This window comes from Uranotaenia lowii, chromosome 3, assembly GCF_029784155.1.
Source record: "Uranotaenia lowii strain MFRU-FL chromosome 3, ASM2978415v1, whole genome shotgun sequence".
Taxonomy (NCBI): domain Eukaryota; kingdom Metazoa; phylum Arthropoda; class Insecta; order Diptera; family Culicidae; genus Uranotaenia; species Uranotaenia lowii.
Window position 1 is genome coordinate 198,715,332 of NC_073693.1, and position 27,414 is coordinate 198,742,745.

The following is a 27,414-nucleotide window of genomic DNA, read 5'->3' on the forward strand; positions in this document are numbered from 1 at the left end:
GGATTGTTGATGCTTGAAAATGTTCTTTATTTTCAACCTACTAATAACTCAAATGGAGTAATTCCCAATCTCGACAAGAACCTTATATTGTTGTGCATATACAAATATTGGTATGAATTGTTGGATTAAAATGTTGGAAAACATTTTGTGCAGAAAATATATTAAAATAATGATTGAATATGGTTTAATGTCGAATTTTGTAAAACCCGTTCAAAGACGGACGTGGTTTAGTTTGAGGGATTATTATTTTGTTTCTAACATTGTGTAGAACATGCGAAGCAGCAAGAAAATTGTAGATTTGATACTATGTTTAGGGCTTTGTTGGAAATAAAAAAATAAAGTTCATGATGTCTATGATGAACCATTTTTATTGAATCTTTAAACAAACACCAAACTGTAGAACTTTCTTAGATTCTAAAACCGATGCTATTCACTTAGCTAATGCTTCGAATCGCAACCAAATTCCTCCATCGGGAGTGGAATTGAATGCCTTGCGATCCAGAATCAGCGGCTGTTTGGTTTTCCGGTCCAGAGTGATCCGGAAGTTCCTGACAATCTCACAGATGCCTCGTTTGATTTGAAGCAAAGCGAAACGCATTCCCAAACACTGGCGTGGTCCATCACCAAACGGAATGAAGCATCCTTTCTCCCGGAAACGCTTCGTCCCACCCTGGGCAGGATCAAATCGGTCCGGATTAAAAGCTTCGGGATTCTCGTAGTACTCCGGATCGTGATGAAGGCACCAGATCGGAATGATTATGCCGACTTCTTTGTCGATTTTCAACGAACGATTATCACTGATGTTAAGCTCGGTCGGTTCGGTACACATTTTCGAAATGAAAGGGGCTGGTGGCCAGAGGCGTAGTGTTTCTGTGGATAAAAATAAAAGTTGCCTCACCAAACCTCAAAAGAAACATTTTCAAGCTTACCACAGACAATCTGTTCCAAGTAGCTCAATTCCAGAAGCACCTCATACTGAGGCCCTTCACCAGAATTTACCGCACTTTCCAGCTCCTCGCGCAAACGATTTTGAACGTCTTGATTTTTGGCCAGTTCATACAGAACAAAGGTCATTGCCAGACTGGAGGTCTCGGTTCCATCGGTGAAAAACGTCACACCGTGAGCCGCCATATCAACAAGTGTTATTTCTTTCTTATTTTTTAGATTAATCAAATAATCCAAATAGTCCGATCGTTTGTTTGGGCTTGATTCGCGGAAATTCACTGCCTGTTCCATGAGATTGATGAAAAACTGCTCCACATCTTTGGTAAGCACCGACATGTTAAAAAACTTTGCCAACTTAGGAAAAGATCCAAAGATGAAAAGCTTCAATGCCAGTCCCAAAGATGGCTGAAGCAAGCGGTCTCCGTTTTCCCTGATTTCCGGTTTGGGTGACGTAAACGATTGAGCATCCGTAGCGAAAATACAACTGGAAACCACATCGACGGTGAATTTTGTGCACAAGTCCCGTGCGTCCACAGCTGTATGGATGTTCTTGTTGAGATAAGTCACCAGTCGACCGCTCACATCATCCACAAATGCATACAGAGCTTTCATCTGGAAGAAAAATAACATGTAGATGTACAAATTTGAATTAATCAAACACTAAATGAAATTGTTAAAGTGCGTATATTTCGTGCCAGCGGCTTACGCAAATGTTACATTAGAAAGACAAGAACAGACAGAAATAAAATTACCAGCGGTAACATATTGCATACCCTACCCGGAAAATTTTGGAACAATACTCCCTGAAGCCTTGCGTAAAGAATTTAAAAAGGAAACGATTGTCAATGGTTTCCGTTTCTGTGGCCTTTATCCATTTGATGCGAACGCGGTGAATTGTACATGTAATAACTTGTTTCAATTGATTTGAATTTTTAAATTTTAAAAGTTTATTACTCAAAATGCTTTTCCAAAGGTTTGCAGACAAGTAATGCAAACAACTGTTTGAGGACCACAAATGATAACAATCTAGAATTGAACCAAGCAATCGAAAACAGCTATGGCCAACAGGAGTCCACTTGGTCAGAAATGTATGATGCTGAACAAATGTTCACGCTAGCACCATCTACATCAGCTGAAACCAGTATTGAGTCATCAGAAGCCATAGAACTTCCATTGTTCAAAGGAGAATTCATCGACGCACGAGCAAATTGCATCTGCACTAATACTTTTTAACTCTATGGTAGAAACTGTTGAAACCACAGCTCAAAAACTGATGTTCTCTGAGAACTCGAACTAATCATCAAATATAGTGCTCCATAGCTTATAATTTTTGAAAAGAGTGACGACAACAGCATTGACAGGCCAAGAAAAAATAAAATGTATGGGACCTGATGTCAGTTGTGATTTTTCTGGTTAGTAATATAAAATTTACCTGATAAATTCTCTGGCAATCAATTGATCAACTTTCTTGCGAATTAAAGTAATTACCAAAATTATTTTTTGTTTCAAAACCATCATGTCGCAAGCCTGTCCAAAACATTACCAATTGAAGATTATTGGAATTTTTCATAGCTCCTCCGACCTCAAAACAGCAAAAAAAAAAATGTAACGATGGACGATGTAATTTCTGGAGATGATGTTGTATTACGGATTTCTGTTGTGATAATACATCTAAATGATGTACACAACGCGAATACGTCGCGAAGTGTAATATCACAACCTTCAACGTGATATCGAATCAAGTAGTCAATGTGTTCCTCTATTGACGTTCAAATTTGATTTCATTTCAAAAATTAAGAAACTTAGTCAAATGATGTCTGTTCGATTTCGTTTGATTTTTTTCACAAATATGAAATCATAATTGATAACTTGCATTTGAAATATGCGATAGTACAATTCTAACTAATGTCACTCAATTGAATCTCCCTGCTTGGTATGAAATTAGCGAAAACAATTAATCTGACTCATTCACTTTGGAAACCCTTGAATTCAAGAACCCGAAAAATGTTTGTTATGTCCTCAGGTAGCAATGTTTTAAGTTTGGTTTGTTCGTTTTGTTTGGGAATCTACTATGGGTAACCGCGGAAACCTTTTACGAAACATACCGGGAATTTAATGCTTGACTTGCCTGTCTTGAGTTCCTAAAAAAAAGAAAGATTTCTATCGAACTCGAAAGAATTTATTATAAAATATACACAGAAAATAATAAAAAGGTAAAATTTACCGAGTTAGCAAAGGTGAACGCTCGTGAAAGCCAAAATGGTAACTTCTACCTCTTCGAGGTGAAACTCACCTCACAGTGAGGTAAAATTTACCTGAATCGAGGTTTTAAAAAAGGTACAATTCACCGAGAAAAAAGGTGAATCCAAAAAAGGTAAATCTTACCTCGTAGCGAGGTGAAGTTTACCTGAATTGAGCTCGATAAAAAAGTATAATTCACCTAGGAAAAAAAGTAAATCCAAATAAGGTAAAACTTACCTCGTAGCGAGGTGTAATTGACCTGGATTGAGCCAAACAAATTCTTCTGAAAAAAAAGTAACTATTCGACGAACCCGTTCATTGAGGTTAAGCTGTTTTGTCATTCTAGGAACAAGTTTTGCTTTGTGCCTAATATGTGAAAATCGGAATAGAATGGCAAGTGTTCTTAAATATCATTTAGTTGGTTCTCGTCATGATACAATTGATTTTGTTTCAGATCGGCCCATAGAGCTTTGAGGTGTATTCCACGTCATCCTCCAGCCGGAAAAGCCGAACCTGACCGGATTAGTCGAACGGAGGAGGCCATGAATGTACGCAACGCAGGTGGATTCAGCGGCCATAGCGGCTCAGAAGAACGCGAAGCCGAATTACCAGTTCCTATTTATCTCCAACAAATATCATTTTTGAAAGAATTTTGTATTTTTATAATTCTTATTGAAGAAAACAATCAAACCAACCAGCATTTACCTTTTAAATCAGTAAATGGGAAAACGGTATTATTTACTATTTTGCTAGGTGAATGCGAAAAAGGTAAAATTTACCTTTTTGCTAGGTAAATTTAAAAAAGGTAAAATTTACCTTTTTGCTAGGTGAATGAAAAAAAGGTAAAATTTACCTCGAAAGAGGGGTGGAAAAAATTCACCTCGCAAAAAGGTAGATTTTACCTTTTTTTTTATTTTCCGTGTAGTATAATCTATATGCAATTTATATCTCTGTAATTCGATTTTTGTTTAAATTTGAGTTTCCACTACTAGGGAGCAAGCTTAATGACGGATTCAGGTGAATATGGCCAATGGCCGCGCACTTTCAACTTTAATCAGATATATTTCCCGAAATCGATCAAATGAACTTAAAAGTCACACTTTTTCTTATACAACAAGTATTTTCCACTGTACTGACGTTATATTTACACTTCTTTGTTGTTTACGTGGCTCGGAAAAAAATAAAAACAAAAACCATTTCTTACAGCGGCCATTTTTGTTGTTGTTGTTAGTGAACGAGCTAAGCGAGTCGGTTTTTTAAACAAAGGTTTTTAGTGCTGAAATCGTCTTTTTTACCCTTTTGCTGATAGGTAAGTAGATTGTTGACATTTAAAGTGTTGTTTGAAAAAAGGTGCAATGAAAAATACGATTTTGAAGTGATAAAATCACCAATTTTGTTGTTCACGGCCATTGGTACACATTATAAACAGATGTTTCTATCCCCGGGCAGAATGTCGTCGAGAACAGCGAATATGGAAAAGGCTATCGAAAGCGTAAAAAGAGGAGAATCAATTCGCCAGGCAGCCAAACGGAATAATATTCCGCCCAATACGTTACGTGATCGCCTCAAAAATCGGTACCAAAAAAAAAAACAAATTTGGACCGAACACATTGCTCAGCCAGGACGAGGAGTTAAATATTTGTAATTGGATTACCCAATCAGCGCGAACAGGTTTTCCCGTGAACTGTGAACACTCAGACAGTCCGGGTATGTGTGTCCAATTTTGCAAGAACGAAAAAGGAAAAAAATCTTCCCGAATGATCTTCCCGGACGATCATGGATGCGTTTTTTTAAAACGGAATCCGAATATTTCAAGGCGGATACCGACACCCTTACCGAAGCATCGGGCAATGGTGACGGAGAAAATGATTCGGGATTGGTTCTCCGAGATAAATACATTCGTGACCGCTGAGAGGTTCGAAGATGTTTTTTTGGATCCATCTCGTATCGCAAATATGGACGAAACAGCAGTGCGGACAGTTCCCACGAAGGAGGTGATTTTAGCAAAGGTTGGAATGCCATATGTCCACGCAAGAGTTGGTAACTCGGACAAGGAATCCTACTGCGCCTTGTTTTCCGGTACTGCAGATGGGAAGTTAGCACCTACTATGGTGCTTTTCCCATATAAAAAAAAGAATGCCGGGAAACATTTATAAAAACCTCCCGGAAGGATGGGCTGCAGGTAAAACGAACACCGGTTGGATGACTCAGGACTCGTATTTCCTGTACCTGAGAGACATATTTATTCCTTGGGTAATCAATCAAAAGATTATGCTTCCTATGGTCGTGTTTGTTGATGGTCATCGGTTACATGTTTCCGCACCAACCGTAGAGCTCTGCAGGGAGAATAAAATAATTCTTATTTGCCTACCCCCAAATTCAACACAAATTACACAACCCCTCGACGTGTCTTTTTTCCGACCTTTGAAAGCACAATAGACCAAATTACTAATCGAGTGGAGAATATCCAATGCAGAAGAAAATCTTCCAAGAAAGGACATTGCTCTACTTCTGAAACGCACAACGGATAATAAGAAGAACATTCAACAAATACTAAGGAACGGATTTAGAAAATGCGGATTGTTTCCGTTCGATCCAGATGCAATTGATTATTATTCTCTTGTGGCAACAAATTCCACTGTCTCCCAAGAGACTCTAAATTGTAGAACGGCAATCGACAAGGGAACACAAACTTAACAAATTTCTCCAAACACGCTCATTTAAAAATAACCATTTATGGATGAAAAATAACCATTTAATGATTTTTACTGAAAAATTGCCAATATGGTTATTTTTTAATAATTTTTCTTCTTGAATTTTGAACCATTTTGGTAGTTCTCGAATGAAAACCAATAAATGGTTGAAAAATTTGGCATTTCAACGCCACCATTTTTAATATGATTGGTTCTGCAGCAGGGTCCGGGTGCGTTTTATTAGCAAAAAAAGCAAATTATCTTTTTTCAGTATTTATTTTGCGCCAGTGAAAACGGTTCTACGAACATCCTCTATATAGATAGTTCAGAAAAGTTAGTAGGTATAATATTTAAAAAAAAACGGAATTCAATCTAATGAAGATTTTTTCCTCCTCAATAGGATGCCGAAATCTCAGGATCCTCATGGTAATCGGGAGTTGCAACTGTACTTGCAACATGTACCTGCTGCAATCTGGTGTAGTGATGCTATGCTTACAAACAATAATTCTGGTACGGTCATTTTCCGTATAATCCGAAGGGAGCTGAAGCAGGTGGGACTACCGGAAAAAACGATAGCTTCGATATTTGCAGTCGATATTGCGGCACGAAATATTTGGAAAAAGTTTCAGTAAGTATAACCTGCTAATTTGATTACAGCGAAAAAAAACTGCAATTTTTCTTTTGGCAGCTTTACCCTCCAGAACGGGAAGAGATGGATGAATTTTATGGAAGAGTAGAAGAAACGAAGCAGGCCAGACCGGTAGGTGTCGGAGCACAGCAGTTTCACGGGAAGGCTGAGGTAGTGTTGCTCGCTTGATTCGAGGTGATCCGCCAACAATCTCAGCATCAGGTCATCAGTGACCTGGTACGGAACTTGCAGCGTCTGTAAACAGCAAGAACAGTCGTCATGGTGTGCCATTCGGTTGACCATTTGCCACCACACCTGTTTGATGCTGTTTAGCTTATTTTTTTTTATTTATTTTATTTTATTTACATAGTATTCCGTCTCACGACATAACTTGACGAACATAATTCCTAAAATTCACTCGGTTCATAGCAACCGTTCTCCAATTTCTCGGGCACCCCACGTTCGCCAGATCACGCTCCACTTGGTCTAACCACCTCGCTCGTTGCGCCCCCGCTCGTCTTGTTCCTACCGGATTCGTAGCGAACACCTGTTTTGCAGGACAGTCGTCCGGCATTCTCGCAACATGTCCAGCCCAGCGTATCCGGCCTGTTTAGCTTACGAATGCCATCATCAATCTCGGTTACGAGTTACGAGGACAACGCTTCCAAGAACGCCGGTGAGATGATTGACAAACCAGAACTAGATACATCATCACCAGACACACCATCAATGACACACAATTACTAGACATACCATTTGTTTATGAATAAAATAAGAAATAAAAGTACCGTCAACTGGGGCAACATACAACACTTTTCAACTTCAATGGCTTCCAAAATATTAATGCTTGCAGATAATCATACCTCTTGTACATCAAAAGTTTTAAGGTTGATGGATCACCAAACTAACGTAGTCAGAAAAATAATTGGGTTTACCAGTTATTTTTAAATTTACAAAAACATGCGATTTTCACCCTACTAAGAAAAAGGGGTAAGTTGCAACAAACTCTGTAATTAATGAAAAATCAAATGAAAACGTTTGAAAATTTATAGTTTTTGATACATTTGTGATGTCATAACACATGAAGCACCAATTGCATAAATTTTTTGTTTTGTTCGAATTAAATTTTACAGTTTTTCTCTCAAAAATTTTTTTAAGAGAAAAGTGTTAATGTGCTGCATACATTTAGGGGTAAAAAATACTACAAACACCCTTATTCTTGTTTACGGCGTATCTGACTTTCGTTCGAACGGATACTTTCGAACGAATTCGAAAAAGCTATTCTTGTTTTCGTTCGAACGCGATACGTTCGAGGTTGGTGTTACCAGATGAAATCCGAAATTTTTAGGCAGCCCTGCGTTTCAAATTGACATTTCTCGCCAGCTATAGAGTTGTTTTTGACATTTCTTACGCACACTTGCCGAGCGTGTACAGATGAGACGGGACAATTAACCTCAAAAACTCTCGGTACAAAAAACTGGCAGCCAGTCGACGCACATGCTCGTTTTTTAGGTTAATTGTCCCAAAACTGAAAAGTGTTGGCGAAACAACCAGCATAATTTCACGAACAATACCAGCGGCAAATAGGACTATTACGATGTAAACAATCGATTTCGTTTGGTGATACTGTGAAATTTTTCCCGTCGGATTGAAGTATTTACTAAAGAGAAACCTCGCAAGCGCCTTAGAGACGAGGCGAATTTTATCAAAAAATGGATCTTGCCTGCCAAAACCACCAGTAGCAGCTAAAACAAGTATTTACGAGATGGAACCGGAGTCGATACCAGCCGGTGTTAGTGATTCTCTGTTTCGGCTGAAAAGTTGTTCCGCCTATGATGTACGGGACTCGATGTGAAAATCGATATAAAACTAGACAATTCCTGTAATAAAAATGATCTACATATTTCGATTTGATTTTTTTTATTGAAATTTCGTGACATTGACCCCACAAAAGTTAAATAATTCAAACGTCCATAACCGGTCTTATTCAATAACAAAAATTTCCGCCAACTGTTGGCTTAATAAGTTTTAAATCAGAATTTCCTTATGTTCATTTTTTCTCCTATTTCCTTTCAATTTTGTACAAAATATGTTTGCATCTTATGGGAGTTTTTCAATTCAACGCCCGCGATTCGCAGCATAAGACTTGCGTTTGAAAGGCGGTAGCAAAAATACGTTCGATCGAAAACGAGAATGCATTCATTCGTTCGAACGAACTATGTTCGAAAGATCGAACTGTACTTATACGTTCGATCGAAAACAAGAATAGAAATTGGAGAAACTTTCGAACGAATGCCATTCGAACGAAAACCAGAATAAGGGTGAAAATATTCTTTAAGCTTAAATCATGAAAATAAATCTTAGGATGGATGAAGTTTTAATGTTAACAAACGCATAATGCAAAACAATCATATCCCAGCATATGGAAACGCCATTTATGAGATTTAGTTCTGATTTGCATTTTGTTGCATTTTGCCCCAGACAGCTAACTGAATTATAAGAATATTTATCTAAAAAAATTTGGTGATTGTCCGAAAAATATTTATACACCAATAGTGTTAGTATGGCATAATGAAAGCAATATAAAGTTTGTAGGTGATATCATTAAGCCAATCCGTCATATTATGTAAAGTTTTTTACGGCATCGAAAAATGTAAAAATTTGTACATTTATTGCACGATTTTTAAATTTTTTTATGTCAATCAAAATCTTTAAAAAACTCCTTCACGATGTTAAAAACTTTGTCATCATCAATTTGTTATCATTTAATGATAACTTTATTACAGTACATATATTGAAATAAAAATTGAATGAGTGTTGTGGTATACAAATGTTGCATCTAACCCTGCTTTTGCATGATGCCCCGTTTTACGGTAAATCCTTTAAAAATCAACAAATCAATTTTCTTTAATGAAATAGGTACTAGAAACCCCCCTTCAAAATGTGGTTCAACAGTAACCATTTTCCAACTTCTCGGCAATTTTATCTTTTGGTTCAATCTCACTTCTCAAAAGAAGGTAAAAAATGACTTCTATGGAAAAAGTCAAAAAATCACTTAAAGGAAAGGTGTGAAAAAGGTTACTTTTTAACGATAATTGGTTAATTATTTTCGAGCGTGAAGGAAACTTCACCGGACATCCTGCTTAATGGTTTGGAACCTTATTTGACTGCCACGCAGATTCAGTTATTTATACAACAAGAACACAATGCGGTTTGGGATGTTCCACTTGAAGATAGACAACTTTTTCTATTGTGGAAAAAACTTAGAGGTATTTTTAGACCGTTTGTGAGAATATCTGTATTTATTCTTTTTTTTACAGGTGCTTATTAATTCGAAGTTATTTCAAACCCATCCAGTACTTCAGTGAAGGGATTTGAAATCGAAGACAACAAGCCCACCTGTATCGAAACCACTTATAAAACCGAATGCGATATAGAAACTCTTGAAGATTCTTCTTCTCCCCGTAAAGGATTGAGCAAACCCAGGTTGCAACCTCCTTCTGTGGCTACCAGCAAATCTTACGATGAATATGTTACACGGATAAATGAGGGAAAGAACAAAGAAGAAACGGAGAAATGAATTAAAAAAAGAAGCAAGAATCATTAAACGAATTAATAAAAGAAATTGCTGCAAATAAGAACAAAAAATGAAAAAAACGGTTCAGAAACTGATTTCACTTAAATCTTACCCTGAATGATTATATTTAACCTCAGGGTTATAAAAATAACATTTAAACCGGTTTGGGAACATTATTTTATGAAAAAATGGTAAGTTGAAAAGTGCGCGGCGATTGGTACAAGGTGCATATGAGTATTAGAGTGTCCCAAAATTGCATAATGTCTGGGAATCTGGGGGCTCACCCTCCAAATGGTAGATTAGGATGTGGAGAACAAACTTTTGTATGGGGCCGACTAAAAAAATCATGTTTAGAGGTTCCGTAAGCGCAATCTTTGAAAAAAAGTCCATTTTCAAAATATTTGATTTTAGATAAATTCTGGATTCAAATACTTTCACAAAATTCATATATTTTATATTTTTTTCAATTTTGTTTAGATTAAATACTACACGTTAAAAATGAAAAATGAACCAAATTTGTGTCAAAATGGAAAACAAGCAAGCTATTTTCATGAAAAAAATATTGTTTGGTCCAAAAATTTCGTATTTAACTATCAAAATGTGTACCGAGCGTAAAATATTTTTGATATCAATGCCACCAAAAGATGCGGATTTTTGTGCGGTTAAACTTTGCTGAACAAAACATGTTGTTTGTATCATTGTATGAAGAGCTATTCTCGGTTTAATTCTTGATAAAAATCACAATTATGGATATTTTTTATTTAATTTATCAAATTTGTCTTAATAAATACCTACTTTAAAACCAAATTACTTGCAAAAAAAGACTTGGATTAACGGAATCATAAGAAGGCCATATGCCAAATTTGAGCGGAATCGGACAACTGGAAGGCGTTGCACTGAGTTTCAAGTGTAAAAGGGATTCTGAGACATAGTGTTCAGAAGAAGCATAAAAAGCTGGTTTTTCATCAAACATTTTTTTTCTTTACCAATCAAATGCTTGATTATGTTGATTTTATTAAAATTTCAATCAAAACTAACATAAAATTTTTTCAAAAAGTATTTTTCCCTTAAAGAGCATCAAAAAACCACGTCCCAGCAGGTTTCATTTTAAATTTACATTACAAATGAATTTTCCAAAGCGTTGAGAACTGGTGCTTTCACGGTACTCTGAAATTCTGTTTTTCGAGTTATTGAACTTTGTGATTTGGAGATCTTTTTTACCACTTTGTATAAAATGTTTCCCACATGAAAAAAATATAATTAAACTTTTTATCCCAATATGTCAATCGTTTAATATGAACTTCATAATGCTGTATTTTCAAAGCAATAGTAAACTCTCAATTTTTTTTAGAAAAAGTTTTCCAAAATGTTTGTTATTGGTCTAATTCATTCGTAGAGTCCAAAAATAAGTATTTTTCTTCTAAATGGATCGTGGTCATAGGATATCGCGAAATTACCAATATTTGTTCAATAACTCATATTTATACAGTAATTATCTGTTAAATAGAACTCAATATACTGTATTTATCTAATAACAAGAAAATTGCCCCTAAAAGTATGCAATAACTTTTGGGTAGTAGATAAACTTTTAGAAATCTCTTTGACTTACAAACTGTGAAATTAGAACAAATATGGCAAAAGATAGTCAATGGACCTTTTATCTTTGGATTTTGTTTTAGTTTTACTTAGGGTCAGGGCATTCTGTTTCAAGGATCAAGTCTCCTTTAGTGAAGGATCAAGTCTCCTGCAACTTTAAAAGTTCAGAATTGTTTTTTTTTGTAAAGAAATGAATCCAACTTAGATGAAATTTCAGGGACTAGAAAGGGAAAATTGATGCTGAAAAACATGCGAAAAAAATTCGCCTTGTCTCCCGGTGAGACTTGAACCCACATCTTGCGCCTCTCCGGGGCCCATGTATTAACATTCTACTACAGGAGACCAACCTGGCGTATGAATATTATACTGGTTGAGTGTCGACGTCTATCGGAATGAAGGGAATAGTTCTCCCATGTGATCATAATCATTTTTCTTGGTCTATTTCTATTCCCATCTTTTCATCTTACGGTAGTTGGACTCAAATTTGGATATTTTAGGCACGGCAAGATTTGCAACTATTCCCTTCATTCCGATAGACGTCGACACTCAACCAGTATAATATTCATACGCCAGGTTGGTCTCCTGTAGTAGAATGTTAATACATGGGCCCCGGAGAGGCGCAAGATGTGGGTTCAAGTCTCACCGGGAGACAAGGCGAATTTTTTTCGCATGTTTTTCAACATCAATTTTCCCTTTCTAGTCCCTGAAATTTCATCTAAGTTGGATTCATTTCTTTACAAAAAAAGTTTCGCTGACTGAATGTTTGAGTCAAGACCCATCTTTGGGTCACAGTTTAAAAATAGTTCAGAATTGTTTTTGTCTCACGAAAATGCCTCTAGTACATCTACGGGTTTATGTATCGTTCTAGTTTTGGAGCATATAGGGGAGATGGGGGCATAATGGCCACCTTAAGGAAAACGCTTATTTAACCATAGAGAACAGCTGTAATATGTGAATTACATCATTGTTTTGTGTTCAGACACTCATTGACACTATTGACTAATTGGATGAAACTTGAAAAAGTAGATAAAAACGTTTAAAAATGCATTTTGAATTTTTTCGCCGAAAGCTGAAAACTAGTCACTGCAGAGGCATAATGAGAACGCATAATGAGCGTTTTCTGCCGGGGATTCTAGCAGCAAATTCGACTCGATGAAGTCAACTGAGTAATAGAGCTACAGCCTGACTTGTATCGTCTGACGATTTGGCCTATTGGTAAGATGTCTTTACCTCTCAGCCAGGCTCAGTAGGCTCGATTCCTGGTCGAAGGGATTTTTTTTTCATTTATCATTCATGATCATGATTGCACTAAACGGTGAGGCGTAGATTCACCAATCAAAGAAATAACAAAATAATCTAGGTCTGTTTGTAGAATTCAAAGAATGAACACATGCTCATACATTATGTTTCTGGTGTTTTGTTTGACGGATGATGCTTTGATGCTATTAGCTGTATAATGTAACAATAAAAAAAATCAATCATGAATGGTATGTGCAAGAAAAAAAAATCCCCTCCAACAGGAATCGAACTCGAGCCTACTGATTACCTCTTCGACATCTTACCAATAGGCTAAATCGACATACGAAACAAGCCAAGCTGTAGCTCTATTATTCAGTTGACTTCATCGAGTTGAATTCGCTGCTAGATTCCCCGGCAGAAAATGCTCATTATGCCTTCATTGATAGTGCTCTGTTCGCCTCTAGTGAACAAATTAAAGTAAAAAAGCGTTTTAAAATTGATTAAAGTGAAAAATCAAAAATTTTATGATGTTGAAAATTGAGAAACAATGTGTAGATCATGTTGCAGTGCATACATTTCAGATCAAGATGATTTAAAGGTCATAAAAGCTTATTTGGTGGTGCTCAAATTATAATATTTTCGTCACTTGAGAACCTAGCTGGTTATTATTTAATATTTCTGTAAAGATGAAAAGGATATTTCTTTTTTGGTGAAAAATTAATACTATGTGTAGTACGAAACAAGTCCTTATGAAAATATGTTTAAGAAAATACGTACCTATGTAGAAAAAAGGAGTGCTCATTATTCCCTGGGTGCTCGTTATGCTCTCATCTCCCCTAAACTTGAAATTACACGCTGTCAGAAAATGCACAAGACGACAAGATGATAAATTTTTCCTAAAAAATATGATGAAAATAAGAAAAGGGGATCAAGTATCCCCATTCTCCCCTAAATAGAAATAAAGTAAATGCCAATCAAATCAGTCGTATGTGAGCATTGAGCAGGCCCCTAACCACTTATACCTATTCATAATTTCAGGTCAGTTTGAGATAAAATCAAGAAATTAGATGTAACATTACTAGAATCTGACTGGAAGCCCTTAAAAATGCCTTCGTACCGTCAAACGGGGCATCATCCAAAGTGGAGTTAGATACAACATTTGTATACCACAATACTCATTCGATTATTATTTCAATATACTGTAATAAAGTTATCATTGAATGATAACAAATTGATGATGACATAGTTTTTGATATCGTGAGAGAGTTTTTAAAAGATCTTGATTTTCATAAAAAATTTAAAAAATCGAAAAATAGATGTACAAATTATTACATTTGTCGATGCCATAAAAATCTTTACCTAGTATGACGGATTGGCTTAATGATATCACTACAAACTTTATATTGTTTTCATTATCCACTGTTGGGGTAAGAAATTTTTTCGGGCAATCACAATTTTTTTTTTAAATTAATATTTTTATAATTCAGTTAGCTCTCTGGGGCAAAATGCAAATAAGAACTAAACCTCATAAATCGCGTTTCCATATGTTGGGATATGATTGTTCTGCATTATGCGTTTGTTTACATTAAAATTTCATCCATCCTAAGATATATTTTCACGATTTAAGCTTATAGAATATTTTGTAAAATTTTTTACCCCTAAATGTATGCAGCAGATTAACACTTTCTTCTTAAAAACATTTTTGACAAAAAAAATTTAAAATTTAGTTCGAACAAAACCAAAAATTACTGCAATTGGCGCTTTATGCGTTATGACAGCACAAATGTATCAAAAACTATAAATTTTCAAACGTCTTCATTTGATTTTTCATTAATAACAGAGTTTGTTGCAACTTACCCCTTTTTTTAGTAGGGTGAAAATCGCTTGTTTTTGTAAACTTAAAAATAGCTGGTAAAACCAATAATTTTTCTGGCTATGTCAGTTTGGTGTTCATTTAACCTTAAAACTTTTGATGTAAAAAAGTTATGATTATGTGTAAGCATCAAGATTTTAGAAGCCATTGAAGTTGAAAAGTGTTGCATGTTGCCCCAGTTGACAGTATGTCTTTCTGAAGAATCTTACTTGAGTATTTGAATGTTTTATCGAATTTCAAACTCCTGCAAACTCCCCACATCTAACGATAAATATGGTTAGGAGAACTGAAATCAAAATTTTCATATGGATTGACCAATATGTTAAGATCAGATGTATTAAATTTTATCAGCGACAAATAGCGGAAGCTATAATTTAATCACCTCTTCATACTCACCCTAGAAGTTGTAAAGGCCGGCGTAATTGCTCCCCGAGTCGCCTTCCATTCGTCACCGGACTGCATGAACGGATTACGCCCGATAATTGGATCTTGCTGTTTATCAACTCCGGCTGCAAATTCATTGTCGTGGAAATTGCGGAAATATTTGATCAGAACATCTTTGGCCGTTTCTGCTTTCAGGACAAAAAGTCTAGGCGACCGGCCACGGAAAACGCCTGCAAAGTTCGCGCTTCCCTTGAATTTCCTACACAAATGCAAGCATCTAATTACATGTACGTAGGCAGCAGTTAGTCATTGATGATCACAGCGCAGCTATAATTACCAGTAAATTTTTTCCAACTCGTAAGCAACATGCTCCGTTCCAAGTGTTAAACCTTTGAAATTTCCAAAAGCTGCAGTGGGTTTGGGGCCGATAATTCCACGTTTTTGCCAATAGTCAAAGTTCCATGTTAACCAGTGATAAAAGAACACGCCCGCCAGCACGATTAGGCCAAATGTTAAAAGAACCATTGCTAATTTTCAGCTTTATTGATTACTGATGCAGCCTCCAGAAATATCACCCGTGTACTGCTGCTGCTGGAACCGAACTAGTATGCACTCTCCAACGATTGTACTCGGTGCAACGCGCTTCAAACCCGATTAAAGCACACGGTAATTAGGCGCCTCGTCACTTCACCTATGGAATACCATTTCGTTCAGCTTTTCGTCTGTTTAGTGCGATCGATTAACCAGTCCGTTCTGATAAATTTTTTAAGAGAAATTTGTTATTGTCGTTCCCACATACTGTAATATGATTGTTTTGCAACAAACGTGTGTTTAAGACATCAACTACGTATTTTTACGCCTTAATGTATGCAGAGATTTTATGCTTCTCAGTATTTAAGTTTGAGATGTAGAAAAGTTATAAAATCCAAATGACGGTATACGCACATATTTAAAAAAAAACGATTAGTAACTGTATAAATAAAGGGGTAAAGCTAACAAAAAGCCGTTCATTTGGCGCTAACGATAAGTTTCAGTTTATGTTGGTTAACTCCTATCCAGGAAGGCGAAAAATAATGTACAAGTCGCGAATGCCATAAAGATGGTAAAAAGACACGGTTGGAAGAGGGATTAATCATCCTTAAAGGTGATAAAGCGACTATAATCGAAACAAAAAAAAAATACTTAATCCTTCAGTTAGGAGCCAAATAAGTTAACCAGGGTCGGAAAAAACGATAATTCGCTGATTGATAGCAATTCATGTTTGGTTTTGAAACTATTTCGTCGCTAAAGGTTGAGTGAGCTGGCGTATAAATATTTCTTTAGATTTTTCTTACCCTAGATTTATGCAACACATAGAAGTTTTCCCTGAATGACCGGATAATAAATGGATTTGGCGAAACTGAAATATCATCGTAACTAGGGATGCCATACGTACTCTTTTAAGAGCACATGTACCTACTCTGTTTCGATCGAGAAATGGGCGTACTCTTCTTTTTGTGTACTGTGTACTCTTTTATGTTGAAAGACATTTAATCAGAAAAAACAACGTATTTCTTCCATTTGATGAAGTTGTTTCACCACCTGATGCAAAAACTAAGAAAAGAATACAGCTTACAACAGGCCCGTGCGAAGGGCCCGTCCATGGTGGGGGTTTTCGAAATTCAAATTTAGCTAAAAATAATAACAATTCCAAAAATAATCAATAAAAAAGGAAAGGAATTTCTAACACCGTTTCTCACTTATGATTACCACACTAAAAAACTGGACTGATAAAAAAACAAAATTTTCAAATCATATCACAATGGTAGTTTAAAAATTTCAGTAAGTCATTGATTATTTATTTCAAATGATGTTCTTTATTCTGAACTAGAAATTTGTTTCATAAAAATTTCCAAGCATATTAAAAATAATCGTTTCCAAAACACAGAGTTTTAAACAAATCTGAATTTTCAAATAATTGTCCAAGTAAAATTCAGCAAAATGAAAGATTTCACTACAAGTATTTTTGACATTACTTCAAAAAGTGTAACAAAACACTAGATTTTATATATCATATTTGTTGAAACCTGCAAAAAAGTTACACGTAAGCTCAAAATATCTAAAATTCAGTTTAGTTTTGATCTTCTTTAAAGTTTGATATATGAGAATAAGTAAGAAAAAACATAACATTTCCATTACTTTTTTCGCAGAACTCAAAATTACTTGAGGTCTTGTGGAAAGTTGATGATACATTTTGAACTTTTTAAATTATACGTTTTTTATTAAAATTTTTGTTCAATAAAGTGCAGAAATTTCTCAAATACTTTTTACTTATTTTCAAAAGTCATTTCAATAACAAAAGCTGATAGAAATATTGCATATTTAGATTCAGGGTCCCAAATTAGTCAAAACTACCTTTTGAATTCATTGCACCTCAGAAAAACGTAAATTTTGTGGCCTTGTGTAAATTATGTGATGTGTTGAGCATTTAGAGGAACAAAAAACACGAAATAAAATTTAGCCTGAAATTGGTTTCTTCTGCTTCAGCATAACATTAGTAAAGAAATAATCCATTATTTTAAATTTAAAAAATTGTTCGTCTCAAACTCTATTCCTATTTAGTTACACTTCTTAATAAAAACCCATTCTGAATAGGTAGGCAGGTAAGGTTTTTGTATGTCTTCAAGTTTTGAGTTCCTATACAAAAGATTTATTGTAATTAAGTTTCAATTCGTTAACGTCAAATAGTGTCGTAGATCGAAATGTCTCAAGCCAAGGGTGATTTAAGGCTTAATTCCGCCGAAGGCGAGACAAATTTCTGACTTGCTTGTTAATACTTATTTTCAAATACATTTGAGATCAAGTAATTTACCGTTACAACGGTGAAAAATTTTCTTGGGAAAAATCTTCATGGGGGGGGGGGTTAAACCCCTAAACCCCCCCCTCCCGTTCGTACGGCCTTAGCTTACAACAAATTACTTTAACTTTTTGTTTTAATAAACATGTATTTTAAGTCGTTTAAAACAGTGAGCGCGATAAGCGCCTTTGATTATGCAAACAGTAATCTATATGCACAAAATTTAGGTAAAGTACAAGAATATTTCTAAAGAAATTTTATGATTGTCATGTAATCCACATAACCTCCAAGATAAACAGTATTTGATTAAATTGAAATATCTCGGTGCCACCTCAGATAGCACGAAACAGGTAGAGTAGAACTCCGCTTAACAAAGCTTTCGCGTAATCCGAGCCACCATTTTTTATCCAAAATCGATGAAAAAATTAGATTTATCATCGTAATATATTATTAACCTATTAAATTGACGGTTCGGCAATTTTAAAATTTAAACTTGACAGAAACGTCGAATAAATAGAAAATAAATCCACGTATGAATCGAGCTATGCGCCTGGATGATATGCAATACCAGAGTAAAAGGATAGGGATTGTCAATGTATTTCGTTTAATCCGACGTACCGTCAACTGGGGCAACATGCAACAATTTTCAACTTCAATGGCTTCTAAAATATTAATGCTTACAGATAATCATACCTCTTGTACATCAAAAGTTTTAAGGTAGATGGGTCACCAAACTGACGTAGTCAGAAAAATTATTGGTTTCACCAGTTATTTTTAAATTAACAAAAACAAGCGATTTTCACCCCACTAAGAAAAAGGGGTAAGTTGCAACAAACTCTGTAATTTATGAAAAATCAAATGAAAACGAATGAAAATTCATAGTTTTTGATACATTCGTGATGTCATAACGCATATAGCAAGAATTGCAATTAATTTTGGTTTTGTTCGAATTAAATTTTCAATTTTTTCTGACAAAAATGTTTTTAAGAAAAAAGTGTTAATCTTCTGCATACATTTAGGGGTAAAAAATACTACAAAATTTTCTATTAGCTCAAATCATGAAAATAAATCTAGGAACGGATGAAATTGTAATGTTAACTAACACATAATGCAAAACAATCATATCCCAGCATATGGAAACGCGATTTATGAGATTTAGTTCCAATTTGCATTTTGTTGCATTTTACCCCAGACGGGTAACTGAATTATAAAAATATTTATTTAAAAAAAATTGAGTGATTGTTCGAAAAATATTTCCACATGATCAATATTGGTATAGGACGAGGAAACCAGTTTAAAGTTTGTAGGTGATATTATCAAGCCAATCCGTCATACTGGGTAAAGTTTTTTACGGCATCCAACAATGTTAAAAATTGTTCGATTTTTCAAATTTTATATGAAAATCTAAAACTTAAAAAAACAATCTTAGGATTCAAGAAACTATGTCATCATCATTTTGTTATCATTAAAAGATAACTTTATCTCATTACATTAAATGAAAAATTGAATCTGTGTGGTGTTATATAAATGTTGCATTCAACCCCGCTGTTGCATGATGCCCCGTTTGACGGTATTACATATCCCTCCCTCTGACTACCTCGGTTCTACTGTATATCGTTTTGCATACCATCTGGGCGCAAAGCTCGATAAATAAATATATGGGATCTTGTGTCACTGATGGCTGGGATAATGCGGGAGCTCAGAAAACTGGAATTCGGATAAGCTGAGTTCTACCACAGAGAACAGACATCGGGCCCCGAACAAAAATTTGTTGAAATCGTGTGTGAGAATACCCACCTAAGTTTCAAACCAAATTCGTAAGTGGACTAACATCCATAAGATGTCGCTACCAGTACACATATTTTTCCTTTTTTTCGACACGCTTAGAAATTAATATTCATAGCTTATCTCAAATGAGGCCATTGCAATGTATGAGAGTAACACAACTTTTTGTGTAATAAATTTAAAGAACATCTTGATTTAAAAAAAATGCAAATCATATTTCAATCATACTTTAATCGCTGTCATATGTCTCAGCATATGCCCCATATTGTTCAATCAATATTGGCGCTGAATTGAAAGTTGAATTCCAAGTTTTAAAGTATGTTTGTCAGTAAATAGTTTTCTAGAACAGAGAATGTGAACATAAATGTTATAATTGGTAATTATGGGTCGGTATTCCGGTTGATGTTATCTTGTAACTCATGTTTATAAATAACTTTAATCATTTCTACTGATTACTAACCCTGAGTTACAAGTCCTCATCTATTGAGCCATAGTTTACAATTATATCATTTATGTTCTCATTTTCTGTTCTAGAAAACTGTTAACTGATAGTAAAATCCCAACACACACTATAACACTTGGAATTCAACTTTCAATTCAGCGCCAAAATTGTTTGAACAATGTGGGGCATATGACAGCGTTCAATTGTGATTGAAATATGATTTGCATTTTTTTTAAATCATGATGTTTTAAAACTTATTACACCAAAATTTGTGTTACTATCATACATTGCACTGGCCTCCTTTGAGATAAGCGATGAGTATTAATTTCTAAACGTGTCGAAAAAATGAAAACAAAAATAGGTGTACCGGTAGCGACATCTTATGTATGTTAGTCCACTTACGCATTTGGTTTGAAACTTAGGTTGGTATTCACACACACGTGTTGAGCTCCAGCTCGAACTCTGTTCTCTGTGGTTCTACTGTGTAACGTTTCTCCTGACTTGTTGGATAGATAATCTCATTGTACTCTTTTTTGTGTCGCGGGATATGGTAGCCCTATACGAAAAACTTATCACCGAGTGATGTCTATTTCACTTTCGACTTATTAGATGTAGAGATATCCACTAGATTTTATTGCAATACAGTTTAGCCCCGCTAGTTCGAGCTCCGAATATCCGAGAAGAGATTTATCAAAAATCAGGACGCATCGGAGAAAAAAATCAGGATTATTCAGGACACCTCTAGATCTTGCATAATCAAAGGCGAAATACGTGCTACCGCCTTTATTTATGCAACAACTGTAAGCAGCTTATTTAAATACCGTCAACTGGGGCAACATACAACATTTTTCAGCATCAACGGCTTCTAAAATCTTAATGTCCACAGATAACCATACCTCGTGTACATCAAAAGTTTTAAGGTTGATGAGACATCAAATTGACGTAGTCAGAAAACCAGTTATTTTTTAATTTACAAAAACATGCGATTTTCACCCTACCAAGAAAAAGGAGTGAGTTGCAACAAACTCTGTTATAAATGAAAAATCAAATAAAAACATTTCAAATTTATAGTTTTTGATACATTTGTGATGTCATGATGCATAAAGCACCAATGGCAGTAATTTTTGGTTTTGTTCGAATTAAATTTTACGTATTTCTGTCAAAAAGGTGTTTAAGGAAAAAGCGAAAATTTGCTGCATACATTTAGGGGTAAAAAAATACTAAAAAATATTCAGTTAGCTTAAATCATCAAAATAAATATTAGAATGGAAGAAATTTTAATGATAACAAACGCGTAATGCAAAACAATCATATCGTAGCATATGGAATCGAGATTTATGGGGCTTAGTTGTGTTTTCCTTTTTTTTCATTTTGCCCCAGACATGTAACTAAATTATAAAAATATTTATTTAGAAAAATTTGGTCATTGCCTGAAAAATATTCATACACCAACATTGTTGGTATAGGATAATGAAAGTAATATAAAGTTTGTAGGTGATATAATTAAGCCTGGATGATATGCAATACCAGATCAAAGGTTAACCGGGGTAAGATTGATCACTTTTATTTTCGATTATTTTTTCTGTTAAGCGGAATGTGGCATGTTTTATATTTTAAAAACTAGTACTGGACTCCTATGAACGTAAAACATAGTTGCAGAAGTTGACTACAAAACTTTAAATTTGATTTAAAAATCGGTTTCGTCCCTGTTCAGAACTGGATGCTTTGGGGTAACATTGATCAGTCTCTAATTTGACGGATTTAACGAATTTCGTTGATCATAAAGGATACAAAACACCTTGTGAATTTCTGTGTTTCTTGGTTTAGTTTTCTTCGCGGTAAAAAAAACAACATTATTAATATTTAAATTTCCTCCGACTGATCCAGTAATGTTCACGGCGATTTCAGTCTCAAAAAATCATAAAACGTTGTTTATTTACTACATCCGAAGTTTCGGCATATTTATTTTGCCTTTATCAAGAAATCTGGCGAGTTGGAAGAAGTTTACAATTTTTTTTTTTTGATTAATTATTGTATTAGCTAATGTGGTTCTTTACTTCTATCTGTTTTAATATGGAAAAATATTATTTAATTAAATGTTGAGGGCAATACAAATCATATGAGTAAAAAATGAGAAAAAGTCGTCTTTTTGTGTGTAGTGTGAAAACATAGAATATTGAAGAAGCTTTTAAGTTGCGTGCAAGCTTCTATAGAGCATTGCTACTTACTGGCTGATTTTTTCGTTTGGTGATACTTTTTAAAACTTTTTGAAAGATTCTTATGAAATGAGAGATTTTTGGTTTTCCTGTTCGTTCTTTCGTTAAACACTATCAGTTGTTATTGAATTCACATAGGATCAAATTATAGCTCTCACAAAGTAATAAAATACGGTGTACCTCAAGGTTTCGTCCTTGGACCATTGCTATTTAATATTTATATTAATGATATATTTCAAACACCGCTTTTCGGAAAACTGCAAATGTACGCAGATAATGCCACTCTACTTTATGCAACAGATGATTCGATGAATTTGAAGACATTAATTGAACGGTACATAAAATTACTGTCCGAATACTTTTCTAAAAATCATTTGTCGAGGTCACTCTAGAACATTGGCATTGTCAATAAATGAAACGCAGATCCAATAAATCTCTGAAATAAAATATCTTGGTTTATACATTGACGAACATCTGAAATGGGACGCTCATATAAGCCATATTTGCAAAAAAAAAACTCCCTAGGTTTTCGCTCTACGAAAAGTCCGTCAATACTTAAATGAAAAAACAGCTTGGAAAATTTATTATGCTTATGTACAATCCCACCTGATCTACATGAATTCCATTTGGGGCTATGCTGCTGAAACACGCTTGCAACGCCTTAAGATTCTTTAAAACAAAGCTATCAAATATGTTAAAAAGTTGCCTACCTTATTTTCCACTAGATTACTATACAGTCAAAAACTATTACCTTTGGAAATGCTTAACAAATTGGAAACCTTAACTTTCTTTTTCAAAATCTCAAGAAACCTACTGAAATCGAACCTTGAACTCATTTATATAAATAACATTCACAATAGAAACACGAGAAGCGCTGAAAACATGAATTTCTTTTTGCCTAGAGCAAGAACACACTTCGCACAAAATAGCTTAGCTTATCGTGGAATGAATCTGTTCAATTCACTTCCATCAGACTTGAAGAACGCAAGAAATTTAGAGACTTTCAAAAATAACCTTAAGATTTTTCTCTTAAACGCATCTTAAACTAATTCAGCTTAGTGGTACTGATCCACCTTGACGAAGCCTTACGGTACAAAGATAGTTTGGTTAGTCGGGGGATTGGTTATCTCTTCGCTTCGCTATCATAAAAAACTTTAATTCTTGCATAGCGCTCCCAAGACAATCTCCTAAAGCAACGCGACGTAGGCGCGGTAAAACCTACTTATATGGACTCTTGGGAGCAAAAAGGGATAGGAAACTATCCTCTAGCTTTGCAATCCTCAAACCCTACCAATATCCTTCCTTAGCTAATCCTATTCCTTGTAGCAAAGTATGACTTTGAAGTTTACCTGCCGGAACACCAACGATCCACCCCCGAAGAAGTCATAGGGGTCAAGTGTTAATTACGTGCACATCTGTATCGCCGGTTTCAGCAGTCGACAACAGTCTTCAGACTTATCCAACTGCTACAAAATTGTTAATAAATAAATAAAAAAAAAATGTTGTGTATGTATAAGATGTGTTATTTGGTGTATTAGTGTGTTGGTGTTTGTTTTGCATGGAGTTGGAGTTAAAAACACCGGTGTAAATGAGACTTAGCCCTTCAGTATCAGTCTTTTTTTTTCAAGAGTTTGAAGTCCAGAGGTGTATCTATGTAGATCGATTATTTTGGTCCTTTCCAAGTTGAATGAGTGATCTTGTTTGATGCTGTGACGCAGAAGTGCTTTTTTTCTTTTTAAACTTTATACTTCAAAAGGACTGAAAGCATCCAATCAACTTAAAAAATCACATTTTTCTTAAAATTGTCTACCTTTAAAATATTTCAAAAATATGCACTGATGCATTTCAATGCAACGAACAATATTTGGCTTTTCATCATCGCTAAAAGAAATATGCAAAGGGCTTTTTGTCGATTTAAAACTAAAATTTGATGATATTTTTGCTTTGTATGACCTTTTTGTGTACGATGTGAATAAAAATTGAAACAAATTGACTTTTTATCACAGAAATATGAAGTATTTTAGATAATTTATCAAATTTGTAACACAGACAGATGAGAATATCATATTGCCTGCTCTCAAAAAAAAAGAGACAGCGATGCAAATTTCTTTTGAATGTGCATTATTTATGGTTCAGATCCAAAAATCCAATGCAAAAAATAGTTTCCGATGAGCCTGAAGAATCAATCTTTAATATGGAGCCCTTTTCTAAAGAATCGAATGGCTATCGACGGTGAAATTAATAATTTTGATTTTAATTCTATATAAAACTGCCAAATTTTCATAACTATTTTTGTTGGTATGCAAGCATGCTTTGTATATACACGGAGCTTTCAAGTGAGGTTAAGCGCAATGACCTACCTGTTATTTTCCATGTACATAGTATGCACGGCAATCTTTCCAAGAACTAAGGTAGGTACTAAGCAGAAAATTAAGGATACATTCCAAACATTGAAAATGGATATAGAGAGAGTGAATGAAATGATTTTAACGCTGTATTGTAGGCTGTTTGAGGTGATTTTCGAAAATATTTCAATGTGACCCCTTAAGGTCGCGATTTTCTTGTAGAGTTGTGAAGCATCCAAATCATTTGATGTGCTACGCAAGCTGAACTGATAGCGTATAATATCTACTTTGTCAAGATGATTGTCATGAAACCGAATCATAGGGAGAAAATACGGATAAGAAATCACATGAGTGTCTTAAGCAGTTACCTACAAAGTTCAGGGAAACATGGAGAGTAATTTCAAAACTTATACATTCAGTTTGCTGAAATTTTATTTTAAGATACAGCTTTTTAAAGGTTTATGGGATTTAACCTATGATCAGAGACAGGAACGGATTTAAAAGAGTAGCATAGCTGTAGAAAACAGCTTGAAAATAGCGTCAATGGAACTTAACACCGAAAACCAAAATTCAAAGTTAGATAGCAGCTAAGTTAAAGCAAACACACAATCACTGAAGTTGTAACACCGTATAGGGACCGTCAACAGTTTTTTTTCTTTAACTTCTTCGGTTTGTCAATCAAATAAAGTAAAAAAAAATCATATATGTTCATATTAGCTCGCGGTCATATGAACAGTAAACGCCTGAATGTATACGTTTGCACAGTATCGAGTTAACAAACAAGCAAGCTTTATCAAGGTAACGCTTGATAACTGTTGCCGAATCTCGATTCGAAATGTAAAGAGCTCATATGATTGGTTTTCTTCATAGACCTTGAATATTTTTATATTCGATTAAGTAGGTACTAACAAAAAGAAGTTAACTACTGGGTCGAGGAGTTTTTTACATGATAAAGTCATTCCGTGATTCTTTGTTGCACTTCTGGTTGCTACCAAATCAATTCACGCTGACATAAAGACGCGTTCATTTTCAACGGCTCTTCATTTTTGACATCATAAAGAATGACGTGGAACGTTCAAAACTGTTGTCGTCCAGAAGACTTCACATTTATTGTGAACAGTTTTTCGAATAGAAATCTTACAGATCCTTAAAGTTAAACGACTAAATAAAAATCACGAAAAACGAGGTATCATATAAAACTTTTCAACTTAAATGGCTTATAAAAAATGTCTGTCTACAAATGATCGTACGACTTATACAACCAAAGTTTCAAGGTTTATTTGACATCAAATTAACGAAGTTAATGAAATTGTACGTGTTGTCGGTAGTTTTAAATTTCTCAAAAACATGCGTTTTGCTTTCTGTCTAAAGAACTCGATGAGTTTTAAGTCTAAACTTTCCTTAAAACGTCGATTAACCTATTAATGGTTAATTAGCTATTTCACTTAAACTTTTCATAATTCTCGATTTAGCACGACAGAGAACTTGTTTTTTTTGTGTTAATGCTTCTACATTGTCTAATTTCAATTGCTTCAACCAAAACAGTCTTCCCAATATACTTTGATGATACAGAATTCGGGAATAAGCGCCACCTCGATCACTATGCTGAAGTCGTTATACTCTAGAACTACTTGCCAACTTGTTTTATTCTGCTCTCCAATGAACATACGCCAATTAAATAGTAAAACGTGATAGATATGCCTTCCCAGCCTATTTCTGCCTTAAATTCAAAGAAACATCGAATTTACTGGCCATAGGTCGTTATTACCATTTTGTAAAAACAATTAATTGCCACGAAAACACGAAATGCTTGAAATTAAAACTAAATATATAACATTATTCTTTCGCTTTACAATGATGTGTAATGAGCCACAAAATCAATACATAAATAAAACCCAAAAATATTGAACTTATTTCACATAATTTCATTTTGACTTGTTTTTTTTTAAATAGCTTTTGAAACATTCCAGTTGGAAGAAAAGTGAGTCGGAATGATCTGTTCCAAAAAAAAAAATTAAACGCGTGCACTTATTCTTCACCCTTGATTTGCAACAATGCGAAGAAAAATCGAGCTCTGTGCCTAGATGATATGCAACCCGTAGCAAAAGTATAGAGGTGGCCTTTTCTCCGACTGCTTCGGTTTAGCGGGTTTCTACTGTATGTGAAATAAAAAGCATTAAGGTGCTGAACATTATTACTATCATCTTCTTAATGAAACCCTAAAAACAGACGTTTCGAAGAATGAAATCTTAAGACTTAAAGAGAATGTTTAGAATATTGGAACAGCCGATAATGTCAAACATGAAGTGAAGTTAACAGTTTAAATGTGAAATCGATGGTAGTAAATTAAAAGGTTAGGCGTTACGCTTCAGGAATTAACAAAAAATAAATTGAAAAAAAAAACTATTAGATCACACTAGGAGACGATTGGTCTCGAGACGATCTCAATGCCTCAAATTTTATTCGTAAGACACTGGGACTCTCTCATGTTTCCAACAACAACAAAGTTTGTTCCATAACAAAAATCGTAGTTCAAGCTGCGTAGTGTGGCCTCGGCCCTAGCCTTTACTGTGAACAAACATGTCTTGCAAAACAATCATATTCCAGCAGGTTA

At 34.8% G+C, this 27,414-nt stretch overlaps 1 protein-coding gene across 1 annotated transcript; it reads right to left on the reverse strand.

Annotated features, from left to right (window-relative positions):
- Positions 1 to 341: 341 nt before the first annotated feature.
- LOC129758696 (probable cytochrome P450 28d1) lies at positions 342 to 15,764 on the reverse strand. Its single transcript, XM_055756289.1, has 4 exons — positions 15,514 to 15,764; positions 15,189 to 15,435; positions 930 to 1,557; positions 342 to 870 (listed from the first exon to the last, which is right to left on the reverse strand). Exons 1-4 carry the CDS (start codon positions 15,699 to 15,701, stop codon positions 431 to 433), a joined length of 1,503 nt encoding a protein of 500 aa, XP_055612264.1. The 5' UTR covers positions 15,702 to 15,764; the 3' UTR covers positions 342 to 430.
- Between the last annotated feature and the right edge of the window lie 11,650 nt (positions 15,765 to 27,414).

Coding starts and splice junctions, on each gene's coding strand:
- LOC129758696 (XM_055756289.1), bottom strand. CDS start 15,701: ATGGTTCTTTTAACATTTGGCCTAATCGTGCTGGCGGGCGTGTTCTTT. Junction 15,436..15,513: donor GAGTTGGAAAAAATTTACTG/GTAATTATAGCT, acceptor GCATTTGTGTAG/GAAATTCAAGGGAAGCGCGA. Junction 1,558..15,188: donor CGGCCTTTACAACTTCTAGG/GTGAGTATGAAG, acceptor TTTTTCTTCCAG/ATGAAAGCTCTGTATGCATT.